This window comes from Euphorbia lathyris, chromosome 9 (genome assembly GCF_963576675.1).
Source record: "Euphorbia lathyris chromosome 9, ddEupLath1.1, whole genome shotgun sequence".
Lineage (NCBI taxonomy): Eukaryota > Viridiplantae > Streptophyta > Magnoliopsida > Malpighiales > Euphorbiaceae > Euphorbia > Euphorbia lathyris.
Window position 1 is genome coordinate 50,450,955 of NC_088918.1, and position 18,291 is coordinate 50,469,245.

General features: G+C 38.5%; 1 protein-coding gene across 1 annotated transcript; it reads left to right on the top strand.

The window, feature by feature from the left end:
* Positions 1 to 948: 948 nt before the first annotated feature.
* LOC136206003 (altered inheritance rate of mitochondria protein 25) lies at positions 949 to 13,698 on the top strand. The gene is made up of 12 exons (XM_065996893.1): positions 949 to 1,077; positions 1,257 to 1,721; positions 4,632 to 4,718; positions 5,964 to 6,005; positions 6,108 to 6,152; positions 12,101 to 12,166; positions 12,237 to 12,293; positions 12,394 to 12,455; positions 12,519 to 12,639; positions 13,173 to 13,250; positions 13,339 to 13,445; positions 13,533 to 13,698. Exons 2-12 carry the CDS (start codon positions 1,281 to 1,283, stop codon positions 13,561 to 13,563), a joined length of 1,137 nt encoding a protein of 378 aa, XP_065852965.1. The 5' UTR covers positions 949 to 1,077; positions 1,257 to 1,280; the 3' UTR covers positions 13,564 to 13,698.
* Positions 13,699 to 18,291: the final 4,593 nt, after the last annotated feature.

The window sequence follows — 18,291 nt, forward strand, 5'->3', positions numbered from 1 at the left end:
CTTTCCTTCCTGTATAGGGATTAACTTCCTTCAACATTGGCATATTCACTTTAAAATGATTCGTTATGAGAGATTGTGCCAATTTTGGTATGCACCATGGGAAACATCCATCCCCAAAAGTCTGGACTTCCTGTAAAGAGAAAAATTTCCATCCAGATTAGTCACATTCACTTTGAAGTGATTTGTTAGGAGTTTATTGTGGCAATCTTGTTATAAATTTTGATAATGTTATGATTTTAATGTTGTTATTGTGACAATGTTGTTGTAAATTTTGATAATGTTTTTTTTTTGGATAGAAATGCCATATCTCATTAACTTAAAAGGTATAAAATACAGCACGAAAATAAACCCATATAGGCTATAGCCAGTATAAGATCCACAAAAGGGAGAAAAATGACTACAAAGAACAATAAAAGACTACAACGAGCAATAATAACCATAAAAGGTATAAATACAACAAACATAGAAATCATATCCTTCTCGTAAGTCAAATCCGGTTGAAAACCGCTGTAATCCATGCTTCATCATTTAGGCTCTTCCGGACGTTCGGATCAGAGTCCATTCTGTTTTTGCAACCACGCAGAGCTATAGATCTACGGAGAAGATGAAACTTTTTTTTTATGATCATTAATGTTAGAATCTCGTGTTGTTTGACATTTTTTGTTATATACTACTTAGCGAATTTTGTTAAAAACACAACCAGACTTCGTATATGCTAATTAAAATCATCAACTAAACCAAACATTAGCTTCACAGGCTTCACATATGCTAGAATCTGCGAAGTCAGACGGGAGGGAGACAACCGCGCCATAAAATTATAAACATACCGAGGATATTATGGGAAAGTCGCACAAAAACAGTCTAAATATATAATAGGTTGAATAAATAGATTAAATATGTAAATAAGTCTTCTATTTGATCCAATTTTATAATTTTCCCTAATAATAATATTCCTTGTTGAGAAGCTAGAGCAGAAGAAATACATTTTGTTGATTTGAAGAGCAACCAAACAAAGCAGTGATCGAATTTCCCCTCCGGCTTCAAGGGAAATTACTTTCTCTGACGCTTTTGATTCCGGTTCTACTTCTTTTCTTTTTGTTTTTAGCATTTTGCAATTTCAGTTTTCTTTTTCTTTCTTTCTTGTGCTCACCAACAGTATTTTCGTATTTTAGTTTTTCTGTTTCGGTGCCTGGAATCTGAGGGAAAGATGTTCTTAAAATGCCTATGCAAATTGAAGATGAATTTAATTTCTGCAGGTGTTGCAGGTCTTACTGTAGGAGATGAATAGAATACAGCGTTGTCGTTTCTTTTCCAAGGTTAACTTTGGGGTGCCATTCTTCAATAATGGTATTCCTAGTACTGTAGGGGGTCGAGGGCTTCACTGCTTGCATCAGTCTCAGAGTGCGTGGTTGTCGGAAATTTTATCAAGAAAAGGTAGCTTTTGGGGTTCAGTTGATGGCTTATCGATTGGGTTGAAGCGGGGAGGGGTTTTGGCTCTCTCTCGTGGATTCGCACATGGTGTGGAGAATGAGAATGATCCTCAGTTGACTAGAAGTTTTCTTGCACAGCTATGGGTTGCGGATAGGAAACTGGAAAAATTTAGAAAGAAAACAAGACAAAAGAGGGGGCATAGTGATGCGGCAATTAATCACTATCCATCCTTCCAACCTCCTCCTACCGAATCTGTTTCCGGTTCCCTGAAGCCAGCTTCTCCAGAGGAAGTGAGTTTAGATCTTTCTTCTGCTGCCTGCAAAATGGCTTTTCATTTTAAACATTTAATTTCTTTGCCGTAATAAGCCCACATCATTCAGATACAAGATAGTTTGCAACTTTAAATTATCTATAACATGTCAGGAATGGTGTGCATAAAAATATATAATTCTGTACAATTTAATGATTGCTTATGCTTATTTGATCTTTCTCTCAAATTATTTTGAACCATATGCTTATTACTCAATTGAAATAGTAAAGTTCCCAAAATCTTTTGCTATTCATCATTGTTTCTAAAAGAAAAAGTTGATGATCTATATCTGGAGAATAAACTTTTTGACAGTTATCTGCTTACTATCCAATTAAGCTCAATGTGGTCAGTCAATATTTTTGCTCTTGCTGTCTGTGGTTTCACTACCATTTTCGAATTCTTAAAGCATGTTACTAACTTTTGTAATAAATCTCATAATATATTGCTCAAAGATGAAGCATTTTGCTGTCTAGCAGTTTTGGAATCAACAATAAAGGTGTTATCATTATGTGATGGATTCAAGTTAGGCCTTGTAATTAGTCATCATATTCTAATTACACTGATATCGTTTTAACTTAATATTCATTCCCCTCTTTTTGATTGGCATTTCAACAATTATTGAATTGAATTTGTTGGAGCCATTCCTTGGTCTACAACACGATATATCTGTCCAGATATCTACCCATGTGCAGATAGGTACAGGTTTCTGCGTACCTCTAGTGACTGTGTTATTGCTTATTTTACAGTTTTTTTTTGTCTCTTCATATATGGGAAGCTGTCAAGTTGGATATCTTTACATTGTGAATCCCCATTTTCCTTAATGAATTATGTAAATGGTGCTTCGTATTTGTACTTGTGTTAGCTTACCTCATTTGATATTTGGACTTACCTGTTTTATTGCTTGTGAAATGGCATTTTATGATCTCCTCCCATTTAAGTCTTAACTGTAAATTTATTTTCAATGTTTCTGGAGATCAAGTGTGGAATTCAGAGAATTTGGAAATTGCTGAATGCCACATTTCACAAGGAATAACCTTTCTACGCAATGGATGAAAAATTTGGAAATTTTCTGGCTTAAAAGGTGGATAATTCTCTTACTCATAGTTGATAAAGGCGTGCCTTACACAATGCTCAAGGGTCTGAGCCTTAATACTCCTAGGCGAGCCTCTCGCCTGGGCTTCAAAGGCTCTCCTCAGGCGCGGGTCGTTAACATTAAAGTTTTTTTATTAGTTTTTTTTTTTTTTACTGTTTTCATTAAAATAAAAAGTTGATTAATCTCAACCATTGATCTAATCTAAGTAAACTTAAATTTAACTGTTGATTTAATCTAAGAAAAAGTGTAAAACTAAACAAGAATAAGAAGAGACGTAAGTAGAAGGGAGGTTAAGAGGCGTAAAAAAGAACCCATTCTCCATTGCGACACAAGAAACACAAGAAATCAGCAGAGAGCTTGAGCTAGTGGGATTGAGGATGACGACTTAACTTGGGGTGCAATTTCTAGAGCTGGTGGGATTGAGGATGAAATTTTATACAACTCGAAGCAAAACTGTTGCTTAGGCTAAGCCAAACGAAAAAGCAAAAACAACTCATGTCATAGCTAGGCCATCTATGTCACTTAAGATGAGGAGGAGGATGAATATGAAGAGGAGGAGGAAATTGGACATGAAAATGCTAGTGGAGAGGACGATATTAATCTTAAGGATGATCTTGATGATGATGATTAGTTTTTTTTTGTGTTCTTTTGATTGACAATGAGTGGTTATTAGTTTATTAGCATTAGTTAGGTTAAGTATGTGCCTCTATGAACTTAACTTGGTGTTTTTGACGTTTAATATTATGTCTTTATGTGGTCTTGTCTTGTTTATGTGGTTATAAGTGTGTGTTTTGGTTCATCATGACTTATGCTTTAATTAGTACTCCCTCCTTTTTTTATCATATGACGTTTTGACTTTTTTAATTTGTTCTTTTAATATATTTTTTTGTATTACCAGTGCACTTTTAGAAATATTTTCTCAATTTTACCCTTATTTATGATAAGAGAGAGAAGTTTAGTATTAACGCAAATAATCCTAATTAAGCCATAAAAATTAAGAAGGGAGAGACTTTTGCATAGAAAGTAGAAATTTAGGAGAGAGGTATTGAAGGTAAATTAGTCATTTTAATAGTGTAATTAATGTTGCATTGATCTTGATGAAAAACCTTAAACGATTTATAAAAAAAACGGAGGGAGTAATAGAGTATTAGTGACACTAGTATCAAACAATGATAATTAGACTTTGTATCTAACTTTTTAAATTTTCTCCGCCTCATGTTCATCAGTCGCGCGCCTTGCATGGTGCCTTGTACCTAGGCTCCAAGACCCCTTAGTGCCTTAGTGCGCCTTTCGCCTTTAATAACTATGCTTTTACTGCTAAATTTTCCTAAATATGTAGAATGCTGATACTGACAAATGTCATAACCTCAAAAGAAATCAAAGAACTGATAAGGTGCCTTCTAAATACAATGGCCGTCATGAAACCTAATAAAGTAGGTTGGCTTGAGAAGTTGTTAGTTATATCATTTGTTGGTATACACGTACCAATGCTGAAGATTTTCTTTTTACAAAGACAAACTCGGTCCTCATGAGTCATTCGTTGTGTGTGCTTTGTGAAATGAGATTACAATGGTGCTTAATTGTGAGCTGGCTTTGTTTGTTTATTTCTTGATTTCCCGAAACTTCTTTTCATAAAGGTTTGTAGACAATGAATTGGTAAGTTTGCTACACCATGGTTGTGATATGCGTTTATGTTCCTAGGGACTAGCTACATTAATTAAACAGGCTTATTTTTGTCCCCTAGGTTCAAAATAAATATGAAATGTAATGAGTTCCTCCATTCCTTGAATTTCACAGGTCCTGGTTGCACCTCTTCTTGCTAGGTCCAACTTACTAATTACAAGAGATATTGAGTGGGCAAATTTGGTACTTGGATTTGAGCAGGTGATCTTTCTCTTACACTGGTTTGCTTCCTTGCATGTTTTGATGGAAAATTGAGGTTATTTTTCTTAATGGCTCGCTTTTAATCTGGTGGCAAAATGACTTCATATAATGATCTGCTTTAAAATGCTCAGTTGTTGTTGCTTTCCCCCCCTGTTTTCCTGAAGTGAAGGAGATTTGGGTATTTGACTCCCTTCATTTCAATATTTTGAAATGTCAACAGTTATTTGCTGTTTGATTGAAATCTATGGTCAATCTCTTGAGTTATGCTGAGAAGTTAGAACCAGAAGATAAGGCTTCATTTAACTGATTGTAAATGCAGCATTTCATGATCCTGGTTTGAACTTAGACAACGGTTTCTTAAATATGCTTCATCTTTTCATGTTCTTTATCTATATAGAACGCTATGGATGATAATTTTTGGATGTAAAGTTAAATTTGACTTTTGCAGGATTTTTGGATTAGAATTTTGTGTTTTAATTCTGGAATGATATTCAATGGTGTTAGAATTTCCATTTCATTTGGTAAAAAGGTGAAAAGACAGCGGCTATAAGCATTACTGTGTTAGGTTCATAGTCACTTGTTGTGAAGAAAGAACCTTATTACTTGGTATATAAATTTTGTAATAAATTACATGGTGATGAAGACATGTCTATATTGTAATGTTGCTGAAAAATTCATGTTAGAAATTGAAACTGGACAGCTCATGATTTGAAACTTACATATGATGCATGGATGTCCTTTGAACTGCAAGTAGGGCATCCTTGCACCATGGACCAACAATTTTATGTTTGAAATGACTTTTTGCAATTCTTTTGTCAGAATGAAGCTTCTAATCTGCATTTTACTCAATGTTAAAGGTCATAATTGGAAAATTTAGTATTAATATTAGGAGCCCAAATGATTGATCTTTTGGTTTTGGATGGTTCTTGGTTCACTTGATAGCAGTACGAGATATGATTTTTCTCTGCATGCGTATCTTAATATACTGTAGGATGTTGTCATATAGAATAATATTAGAAAGAATTACTTGAGCTATACAACTGACTACTCTTATGGCTGATATTTGAGAACCTCTATCACTGTTCTCAAAAACTTTGGAGTTGGTTTCAGTTAATGATGTCTTTGGTTTGAGTTTTCATGCTGAATTTATTTCTAAAATTTCATACGCAGTAACATGAATATCTCTTTTGTTAGGATGTATGTTATTAGGTTCTAATTTAAAATTAATTTCATTTTTTTTATCAGGAAAATCGTTATTTGGTAGTGGATGTATGCTACCCCCAAGCAGTAAGTAATTGTTTGAGCTCCCATTCTTTCGCAGATGGAAATTGAATTTTAGCAGGATGATTGATCACCATACACTTTGAATTCAATATATTGCTTATGCAGCCTGTAGGTTTTATTCGTGAGAAGAGCAACCTACTTGCAAGGCAGGTATGCTCCCTCCCTTCCCCCCTCTGATTGCTATTTCTTGTATGACACCTTGGTTGTATGCATTGAAAATTGCAATTTTATCGGTTGTGCTCTTGTTGTTTATTCTAACTATATCTCTTGAATTGTGGTATAGGCCTAGGATCTAGTTATGGGAAGTTCTCTTTCTAAAGAGAACCCTTCAATCTTTTCAAGTTAAGGGCTCGTTAGAGAGAACCCTTCGATCTCTTGAAGTGAAGGGCTTGTTTAGAGAGAACTCTCCATTTATTCCAATTTTTTTTTTCTCGTTTTCATTGCATAAATAAAAATTTATGATTGCATTTTATTTTTTTTAATGTAAGAATGAATATTATAGAACGAATTAACCAGGCGCCAATAGGCTTAGAGGGATAGTATCTGTTATAGTCCGAACATAAGAATATAAGCCTAATCTAGCAGCTTCATCCGCCACCCTATTCGATGTCCTTCGAGTAAAACGAAATGAGCAATGTGGTATCGTTTCCGGGCATTGAAAAAACGGATGGAAGATGGACTCATCAAAAGATAGGCAAAACAGACAATGTAGATCGATATCAACACGACAGTTATAAAGAGATACCTTAGTTGGAATTATTTCGAGGCTGCATAAGCAATTTTTCACCTTCGAGGGACAAGACATTTGCCAAAGCTTACTCTAGGGGTGCTACGCACTTCCTCCGGGGGACTTGGATGGGAATCCATCAAAGTGGAATAAGCCGTTTTAACACTGTAAATACCTCTCTTCTCCCTCCACCAACATAACTTATCATTTCTTCCACAAGAAGAAATTGGAACCCGCAGGATGTATTGCGGATCTTCAAGGGAAAAAAATTCATCAAGTAGCTCCATATTCCATTGTCCGTCCCGGATAAATCGATCCACCGTCCACCCACGGTCGAACGGATAATGCGGTTCCATTGAAATGCCTGTAACCGAATCTAGCCACTTGTCGCACCACACACGGGTACCCTTACCATTGCCGATACGCATAACAGTGCCACCACGAATCAATTGCTGAGCCTAAAACACGCTCGACCAAACCGCACTCGGGTTCGAACCCAACATTGCCTCCCCGAAATCGGTCCTTGGGAAATATCGGGCTTTGAACAGTCGACTCACCAGTGAATGAGGGTTGAAACTTCCATGCCAACTTACCTAGAAAAGCAATATTAAATTCATGAAACTCACGGAAATTCGTACCTCCCCATTCCCGTCTCAGGACTTCCAAGCTTTCCATTTGATTCCCCTCCTCCACCATTACGAATTTAGAAGGAATTCTAGTTTTTAGCAAATAGATTTAGGGAGAAGGAAAACCTGTAGTATGTGGGAAGGGATTGATTGAGCCACTGCTTTGATTAATACCTCCTTACCTTCTTGGGAGAGCCGTCTGCCTTGCCACCCTCTGATCCTCTTCTGTAAATGATCCACTACATACCAGAAGTTGGTCGTCCTATTACGTCCCATAACACATGGGAGACTCAAGTAGTTATCTTGTCTGCTAGTTGGACCTTTGAGCTAAACGAAGCTTGGTTTTTGTGAAGTTTATTTTCTGTCCCAAAGCCCGTTCATACTACTGAAAAATTTCCTTGATGGCCCCACACTCCAACGAGGCTCTGAAGAAAAAATAGTTGTCGTCTACGAAGAGCAGATGCGACACAGTCGGAGCTCCACGACTGACCCAACAACCGTGAATAGTCCCCCTTTCCTCCGCCTGCCGTAGTAAAGTCGTTAACCCTTCGGTGCAAAGGATGAATATGTAGGGGGATAATGGGTCTCCTTGCCTAAGACCCCTCGACGGCTTGAAAATCGGGAACTCAACATTCCAGTTGACAATTTGATACTTTATAGTCGAGACACAAGTCATAGTTAAATCAATAAAACGTCCTGGGAAGTCCATAGGTACCAATATCGCTCTCAAGTAGTCCCACTCCATCCTATCATAGGCTTTAGACATCCATTTTTAACGCTGCATAACCTTGTCGACCCCCTTTACCCAATCTAAGTGCATGACCAACTTCATATGTAATCATAATATTATCAGTGATAGAACGTTTAGGTACAAAAGCACTTTGGGATGGTGAGATGTTGGTATCAAGAACACGTTTCAGCGGTTTGCAATAGCTTTGGTCATTATCTTCATCAGAACATTACACAATGCAATAGGACGGAGGTCAGAAATTCCCACTGGCAGAGACTTCTTCGGGATAAGTATCAATTTTTTTTATTCAACTGAGCTGGAATGCTACCTGAATTAAGACAAGAAATGCAATAGGCCGAGACATCTGAACCCAGAACCTGCTAGTGCTGTTGAAAGAATCTCGGGTTAAGTCCATTCGGACCCGGAGACTTGTCGGGGTGCATAGCAAAGGTGACCTGTTTGATCTCGTCGGTCGTGTAGTCCCGTACCAATTGCTGCTGCTGACTAGAAGACACCCGTGCCTGAACCGTATCAATGGAGTCAAGCCCTGTACATCTTTGCGCAAGAAAAACAGACCAAAAATGGTCTTGAATCGTCTCAGCCAGACCCGAGGACCACGTACGACAGGCCCCTGCTTCATTAAGTAGACTTTCGAAATCATTTTTACGTCGTCTAGCTCTGACAGTCGAATGAAAGAACTGCGAGTTCCTATCCCCTTTCCGAAGCCATCAGACTTTTGAATGTTGTTTCTAGTAAAGTTCTTGCTCCCTCCGGACCCTCTCCAGCTCTTCACTGATCCTTCGGACCTCCCCCACTTCCTCCGAACCTCGTAACTCCTCCATGCGACCTTGTAGCCTCTTTGCCTGACCCCTGAACCGGAGCTTGAATCGCTGCCCCTAGTCTCGAATCCTCCCCCTACATTGCTACAATAACAACAAACAACAACAAAGCCTTAGTCCCGAAATGATTCAGGGTCGGCTAACATGAACCATCATATAAAACCGTGAAATAAAGTCGTGTCAGCGACACAAATTCGCTCCCTCCACTCCGTGCTATCCACCACCATATTTTCCTCAATTCCCAGTAAACTCATATCATTCTCGATCACCTTCCTCCAAGTTTACTTAGGTCTTCCCCTACCCCTCACCACTACATCCCTTTGCCACTCTTCGGTTCTCCGAACCGGCGCATCAAGCGCTCTACGTCTCACATGGCCAAACCACCTTAGTCGGTTTTCTCTCATTTTATTCTCAATAGATGTGACCCCTACAATATGTCAACAAATTGAAGCTCCCTGGAACCCCCTTAGTCATCTGCCACCGTCAACCGACGCCCCTCCTCCAGGCCCCACGTATTCTCATAATGGAATTGAGCAAATGGTAACAGAGTCGACTCGCTAGTTTTCAGAATTAAAGTTGAGTGGTCCGACCGAGTCGTAACAATGTTCAAAATGGACGCCATAGGAAACCGATTATGCCATGCAAGATTAGCAACTCCTCTATCTAGCTTCTCCTTAAGAATCATCTGCCCTTGTCTGTGCCTATACCACGTAAACGGATAGCCACTCATATGTATTTGAGTAAGAGCACTGTAATCTAAAGCCTTAATGAAACCCGTGAGAAACTAATTCGGTTGTCTCCGATCCCCGCGTTTTTCAAATGCAAAAAGCATATCATTAAAGTCCCCCACCACTGACCAAGCCAAATCAAAGATTCTGTATAGATCTTTCAGACACTGCCATGATAAGCCCCATCTACTCTTTCCAGAAAACCATAAAAACCGCTAAGGCGCCAATCTTCAGGCTCGGGATATGAGATTTTGACATCAATGAAATTGTTTCCGTACTTCAACAGACTAACGGTAACCTCCTGTGTCCATAATAATGCAACACCACCTCCTCCACGAACACTACTTAATGCAAACTGCCTATCAAAACCAATAGCATTCATCAAATTTAAAATAGCGATATTTCCCACCATTGTTTCCATTAAGAAAATAATGGTGGGTCTGGATGAGCTCTTTAAGCTCTCTAACTGTCTCGAGGTTGCCCACACCTCGACAGTTCCAACTGAGGCAATTCATGGCGTCTGGCTGCCTGCGCAGTGGTACCTGCCGATATCTCTGTTTCAAATGTCACACCTTCCGTAGAATCATTCTGCATGTTCAAAGCTTCACTTCGCGTATGTTTTGGGTCAGCCAACACCTTGAGAACCGTCTCATTGTGTAGAACTGACTCCACACCCTCCTCGGCCTGACGTCAGACTGAGTCCATATGCTGACTCTCTGTATCACTACTCGTAGCGCCAATCAGAATAGGGGATGTATTCATTCAGCCATGGAGACATGTTTTGAACGAACCGACAGGGAGCTGCCCGGAGGAAAGCGCCATACAGGGTTGGTTGTTCCGGGTTGTTCAAAGCCTATGACGAACAGTCACGCTCGTGTCCGAGCAATCCACAGAAAAAAGAAGAAGTGAGGTAGACGTTCATATTTGAAGTTAACCCAGACCCATTGTGCTGCTGACGTCCTGAGCCATTATAGTGCGTACGGACGTCCTGAGACGTCCTGAGCCATTATAGTCCCGGCATCAGTCCGTAATACAGTGCCAATATAGGATCCACAAGCCATTGCTATCTTCTCCGAACGAAAACCCCTTGGCAGATCATGTAATTGCACCCAAAAAGCCACTTCGTTCAACTGCATAGTATAGAAAGCCTCCGGGCTATCAATCGGTTTCAAAACTAGGAGTTTATTGTCGAAGGACCAAGGACCACCATTCATCACAGCATTGATATCGAAGACATGATTGAACTGGAATAAGAACCACTATTCTCTAAGTCCACAACTGACATACCGGCCGCTGGTTTCCATAGCTTAGAAAGGGTTACCTTCATCCCTTCAACATTGACCGGTTTATCTAAAACGCCCCACGCAATTCCAACGGAGGTAATAGCCAGGGCCTGTACCACGCTCCGGGATGATTATCGGTGTTGCCTCCTCTTCTTCTCACGTTAATTGCAAACAGTCACGAGCAAGCGAGTCCATTGGAGAGAATTTTCTTGAGACAGGGAATAGTATCAGGACGAGCGAGAACGAAAAGCAGAGAATGATAGCTGCAGACTAGCCTGAAGGAGACGGCGGCTGGTCGTGCAAAAAGACTCAACAGAATACCTTAAACCCCAAGTCAGGGTAAACACAGCAAAACCCTAGCCGCAGGGTACGGGAGTTTTTTAAATTTGATGGGTTGTTTTTTTTTTAAATTTGAAGGGATTTTAAATTTATGATTACATTTGATTTATCTTAACAAACATATTAATGTAATGGTAAATTACATTTCATCAATTTTTTAAATTTCCTAATCAAACATGGTATTGGAATCATTATTCCATTCCATTACATTACAAGACATATTAGACGCACAACATAGGACAAACAAGACACATTAGTTTTATTATTGGCTGCTGCAATGTAACAAATTGGAACTATGTTTTCTTGCCATGCTGATACATGTTGTATGTACTTTACCAATTTGCACTTGATGATTTTGAAATGCATCTCGAACAAACATTATCTGTGTTATTAACTGGCAATTTAAGCAGAACTGTACATGTGTTACAGATGCAGCAATTCATCTTGTGCTCTAGCTTGTTTTTTTTTTTGGGCTGATTGATTGAAAATGTAGGTAGGTCTTTATTCAACCTTCTCACTGCTCTCCCTGAACATGTTTGTTTTGTGATTAACAATAATTTGGATGTCAATGGAATCGTAGTGTGTAAAAGATGGACGAATAGAGGGCCTCACCTGAGGAAAAAAAGGTGAGGTCGTCAATATAAATCATAACACCTGCACTGAAGAAGTGTTGGAGATGGACACATTATATCAGATCAAGTGTAGCAACTTACAATTGCTATACACCTTATTCAGCCAACATCGTCAAATTAGGATATATACTCTTATCCATTCAAGTTAACCAAAAAATTTATCATATTCTGATGCACTTTGGGGTTGTCTGCAGCTACTTCGTTCAAGGCGCCCTTTTGTTGCTCGCATAACTGATGCCATGGGAAGCGTGCTGTTCACGGTGAGGATTGTGTAGATTCTTTTGTATTTGAATTACTCATTGATCCATGAGATTCATTGCACTTCTATAGGTTCGGAGGCCTTTTTTTTGGATAACAAGTTCAATTTATGCAGAAATTGATGGTAAAGTAAGTTTTGGAAATTCTGGTTGTAATAGCAATAGATAAATTTTCTGCATGTTAGTTGCTGTCAAGTTCCTGAATTGTGAAATATATGTTCCTTTTATAGGAAGTTGGTGTGGTTCATAGAAGATGGCATCTTTGGAGAAGGATATATGATTTGTATTTGGGGTAATTTGCCTGCCATGGTTTTATTTCCATTTAGAGAATCCATGCTAATATTGTTATTTGCAGAAATAAGCAATTTGCGGTGGTTGAGAATCCTGGACTTTGGAATTGGACATTCACATTGAAGGACATAAATGGGGAAGTTCTAGCTCAAATAGATCGTGACTGGAGAGGTTTCGGTTTTGAGGTTGTCCCTATTCTTTGTAACACAGTAGTAATTCTTCTCAATTGTATGTCTGTTCCTGACTTGAAAAAAAAGTTATGGTAGAAGTTATACACGCTTGGTATATAAAAAAGAAAATAATTGGATTTTCATTTGGTGCTTCATCATTATACGTGAATGATTGATTGTTAGATCTGGGATGACAAAATGTCTTTGTAATATTATCTATATAGCCATTAATGGATATTAAAAGCAACAGAATTTAGTTTGTTATTTTAATTTTGGTGCAGCATGCTTGTCGGTTTCTGAAGGTTGACTGAGATGTGTATAAATTTGTTCCTAGAAGTCATACTATGCTTATATGGAGAAGGGTAAACTCTGTTATATATGTGAGATAAGTACTATAGGTATAGGTTTGACTATAGATTTAGATTTAGTTATTTAATTGGCAAGCAGAAACCTTTCATCAAATTGCTATTGAGCACATGTTTTTGTCTTCAAGATTGAAGAGAAAAATGTACTTATCATGGAAAGGGATATTTGTGATCAATGTGCAGATATTTACTGATGCTGGTCAGTATGTGATACGATTTGGAAGTTGTGATCCGAGTTGGAAGAGCGGTGTTGCTGCAGGGGTAAAATACCAATGCAGAAGTGAAATGGATATTGTATAGTATTTTGTGTTTTCTCTGTTAACGTGTTTGTGTTGTCTTGGAATAACAGATTCATGAGTTGGAAGTTGGGCGGCCCTTGAGCTTATCAGAGAGAGCTGTAGCAGTTGCTCTTGCTATTTCTCTGGATAATGACTATTTTTCTAGGCATGGTGGCTGGTATGTTTCTGCTACTTATTTTTAAAGCTTTCATCTCCATGCTTGATAATTTTGGAACTAAAAACAAATTTTACTTGAATTTTTCAGGGGAATCCCTTTCTTTGCTGTTGAAGAATAGAACAGATGCAATTGATCAGGCTAAGGAGATAGATAAATACAAGGTTGTTGTTTCATGGCTTTTCCTTTACACTATTCAACACTAATTTCCTTCACAGACAAGCTTCAATATTAATCTCTTATTTGGAACATGTTCCATCCGAATTTTCTTATTAGAATTTAATTCAATTATCAAATTATTTTTTCTACGTGCGCAAAACATTGTTAATGTAATGCTAATTAAGTTAATGTCTTTCATGATCTATTCTGAAATAAATTAAAAAAAGAAAAAGAAATCCTATGGTTAGACTTATTTTGGAAGCGGTCCTTCTGGGTTTTTTCGTTGACGAAATCCTATGCTTTCTTCAATTCGTATATGTGAAATTAGTTTGGCAAGTCGGTAGGGGTCTCTTTGAACGTGGATTAGTGGGAATTGGTTGGGAGCAGTATTATTGGAGCATGGAGCATATGCTTCATGGACGCGGGGAAGGAAGTTGAGGGCAATTATGGAGTATGGAGCATATGCTTCATAGACGTGGGGAAGGAAGTTGAGGGCAATTATAAGTAGAGCATTCATAGTATAAATAGGAGTTTTGACATCAGAAAAAAAAGGGCGCACACACACAATACACAAATCAGACTCAAAACTGAACTTTCAATGTTAATTTAACAATATTTCTTGTTGGTTTACTTTGTTTCAAGGTTTCTCCTTTGTTCATTTATACAATTCTTGTAAATTTTTATGCAATTTCAGAACAATTTCTTTCTCAAACTCAACGCTCTATTTACCCCTAGTTAAATGGATACAATTTTCTTTGGTGCATTTCGATTTCAATTAATCTCAATTTTGTAGAATTAATTGTCAATTTTAAGCTTTTACGTCCTTTAGGCTTTAACCCAATTGTTTGTTCCACGAAGTTAGATTTGATAAGTTTTGGGGTTTTTCCTCAAAATCTCAAAGTACGCATGTATAGAAAAAAAAGGCGAAACAATATTTTGGCACGCTTGGTGGAACCAACACCAAAATGCCACCAAAGAGAAGTTCTAAAGATAATACCATTGTTACTTCAAAAAAAAAAAAAAAAGATAATACCATTGTTGAGTCCAATGATGCAGATGTTCCTAGTAATACATCGCAAGTTGTTGATCTTGTTGAAGATGTTCCTAGTAATACATCGCAAGTTGTTGATCTTGTTGAACATATTGAAGAAACACTCCACACTTCTTCAAGGGCGGATGATCTGGGTTTCGTTTCTCCAACACGAACCCGAAACCAGGAGGGATCTCACTTACAAATTCCAGATGAAAATAATTCACTAGCTATAGCAACAGCCTTGGCCAATATGTCCAGAGTGCTTGAAGTTCTATCCAATAAGTATGATATTACTTTGTTGTAGGTTAGCCGAAAAATTGACTTGTTGAGTGAAAGTAAGAAGGATTAGGTTGATTGAATGGTTATCCAGCAAAAGGAAAAGGAGGTGCGACCTCAATGGAAGAAATTAGAGGCCAACTTGGAGAAAAGTATGAAATCCCACCACTGAGGCAGAGAATATTCACAAACCTCCCAACACCCGAGCCGAATTCCAAATGGTAACAGGCCTAACCAATCTTTTGTTTCGGCTGTCCATTTGCAGGCTCACACTAATATCCAGGTTGCATCCCACAATTATGCTAAGGAAGAAGAGTTAATTCATGACTCGGGGGGGGGGGGGGGGGGTGGGGGTGGGGGGTGGGAATGGTGAAGATGCGAGGAGGTGGGAGCAACCTTGGTAGCAGGTCTTTTGTTTCGCAAATGCATGTCCAACAAAATCCGATGGGAAATCAAGGAATGAATGTTGACGTTGTTAGGGATATTGTGTAGCAGCTTAATGGCCTTGGACTTCGTCAAGTCGGCAGGCTAGAATTTCATAAGCCTTACCTAAGAACTATTGATCGGGAGAATCCTTATCCAAGGGGATATCAAATTTCAGATTTCAGCCTTTTCGCTATTGAGGAGGGGCAATCCACCTTGGAGCACGTCGTGAGATTTACAATTCAAGACAGGGAGCTGGCCAATCTTGCTAATTTTGATTATTTCAAATTGCAGTTGTTTCCTAACTCGCTTACGTGCTTGGCTTTTACTTAATTTTCATTTTTACCCCGTAATTTAGTGTTTACTTGGCAGGACATGGAAAGACAATTCAGTGCTTAATTTTATCATGCAGAGCCTGAAGTTTGTGTAGTCGAGCTGTCCCGAATGTGTCAAAAGAGTGGGGAGATGGCTGACACATATATTGCCTGCTTCAAACGACTGAGGAGCCGATGCAAGGTGTTCCTTCCAGAACATGAGTTCGTCAAGATGGCTCAACGAGGTTTAGACATTGAACTTCGTAAGAAATTTAGACACTTAACCTTTTTTTAAATTGTTTTATCCTTTTTAAGATGACGATTTTTCTTATTAACTAATAGATTCTAGATTCTCGAGATTGATTCTAAACTTTCGATTAATTACTTTACCTTGGTCTGGCCAAAGTAATTAATCTAGAGAAACATAAGTTTTATTAATCTAAACCTTTTTAAACTACTTTACCTTGGTTCGACTAAAGTGATTACATAAGATTCAAGAAAACCGCTCGAGTAGTTAGTTCTAAACTTTCGATTAATTACTTCATTTTGGTCCGACTCAAGTAATTAATCCAAAGAAGCATTAAGTTTTTATAGTTCCAAACCTTCGATTTATTACTTCACTTTGGTCCGACTGAAGTAATAAATATAAGATTTGTAATAAGATTCATGAAATACTTTGGAAAACTAATAAGTCACGCTAAATGGTCATTAGGTCCAACTTATAAGTTTCAATTAATCAATTTAATCACGGTCAATATAAACGATTAATTATATTCGAGTTGGGATTTGGTCAATCTCCAACAAGCATTAAAAATCATAAGTTAGTTCTTAAAAGGATAAACATAGCTTAACTGGTTAAACGTAATTACCACATAATTAAGGTTATGATCCGCTTTTAACCTTAGTTAAGGGGGTTTTAGCCTATGATTAGATTAAAATACACCTTAGAAAGATAAATAATGGAGTTCATAGTAATAAATTAGATTAAAGTTTAGAAGAAACCGTACCGATGATTGCCGAACAGACTTCTTCGGTAACTTGAAACTTACTTTTATATACAACTCATAGTTTACTTAATCGTTTGTCTCCTTTATACAGGTTTGGTTATTTGAGCTTTGTATGGCGACGAAGACATACTACGCGAAGGAACCAAATTGTCTTACACAACGCGTGCTTAGACGATAAACAACTAAAATCCCAACATTTCCTCAAGTGCACGATATGATTAAGGTGAGCAAATATATATTTAAATTGTCTTAATCGATTTTGAAATCATATTAAATTATTATCTATCAATTTGTGATTTGTAGGATGCTGCTCCTCCTCAACCTAAATTTGTTGTGGACGATACTGAAACGAATACAACTTGGTATAAGTTTCTCCTTGACCATATCGAGAACTATGAATCTGATTATGACAAGTTATTTGAGGGATTTGTTATTATCTGAGATGATAAGTGTAATGACCCGGTCCGGAGTGGATGGTACCGGGGTAGAAGGCCTCTGAGTAAGGATCGGCTCTAAGGGATGGCGATGGGGACATGAATGAACTGAATCCCACAACGAAAATGGAGAGGGAGTGATTGGGGCTTATTAGTAAGATGTGAATCCAATATATTAAGACGTGTTTTAAAGCCGCGAGACCCAATGTGTTGGATTTGGACCAAAGCGGACAATATCTATATGATATTGGATCAAGGTGTTACAATTGGTATCGAAGCTGACTCTCCACATACGATGTGTGGTTTGAGGACGAACCAGGCGAAAGCTGGTGGGCTTGTAACGACCCAGTCCGAAGTGGGTGGCACCGGGGTAGAAGGCCTGAGCAAGGAGTTGCCCTAAGGGACGGCGATGGGAGCAGGAATGAACCGAATCCCACATCAGAAATGGAGAAGGAGTGATTGGGGCTTATTAGTAGGGTGTAAATCCAATACATTAAACGATTTTTAAAGCCGTGGGGCCCAATGTGTTGGATTTGGGCCAAAACGGATAATATCTACATGGTATTGGATCAGGGTGTTACAATTGGTATCAGAGCTGACTCTCCATGTACGATGTGTGGTTCGGGGACGAACCAAGTGGAAGTTGGTGGGGGTGTAACGACTCGGTCCGGAGTGGGTGGCGTCGGGGTAAAAGGTCTGAGCAAGGAGCGGTCCTAAAGGGTAGCGATGGGGGGAGGAATGAACTGAATCTCACATCGGAAATGGAGAGGGAGTGATTGAGACTTATTAGTAAGGTGTGAATCATATACATTAAGACGCGCTTTAAAGCCGTGAGACTCAATGTGTTGGATTTGGACCAAAGCGGATAATATCTATATGATATTGGATCAGAGTGTTACAATAAGGCTAGGGAGCAAAAGAGCGAGAATGATAGGGCTAAGGAGCAAGAGAGTGGGGATGATGAGAGAAAGGAGCACGATGATGGGGATAATGTCCCCGATGATCGTGATGATACTCCTCGGGCATCCCCTGATGTGATTTCTAAGATCAGGAGGTTCTTACTCGAGCACTAAGAGTGGTGCAAATGCTAATTTGCGGCTATGGATACCAAATTTTCGGAGATGGATACTAAATTGTCTACTCGGTTTGATGAATTAGGTGCTCGGGTTTTCGAATTAGAGAGAGACGTGCACACATTAAAGG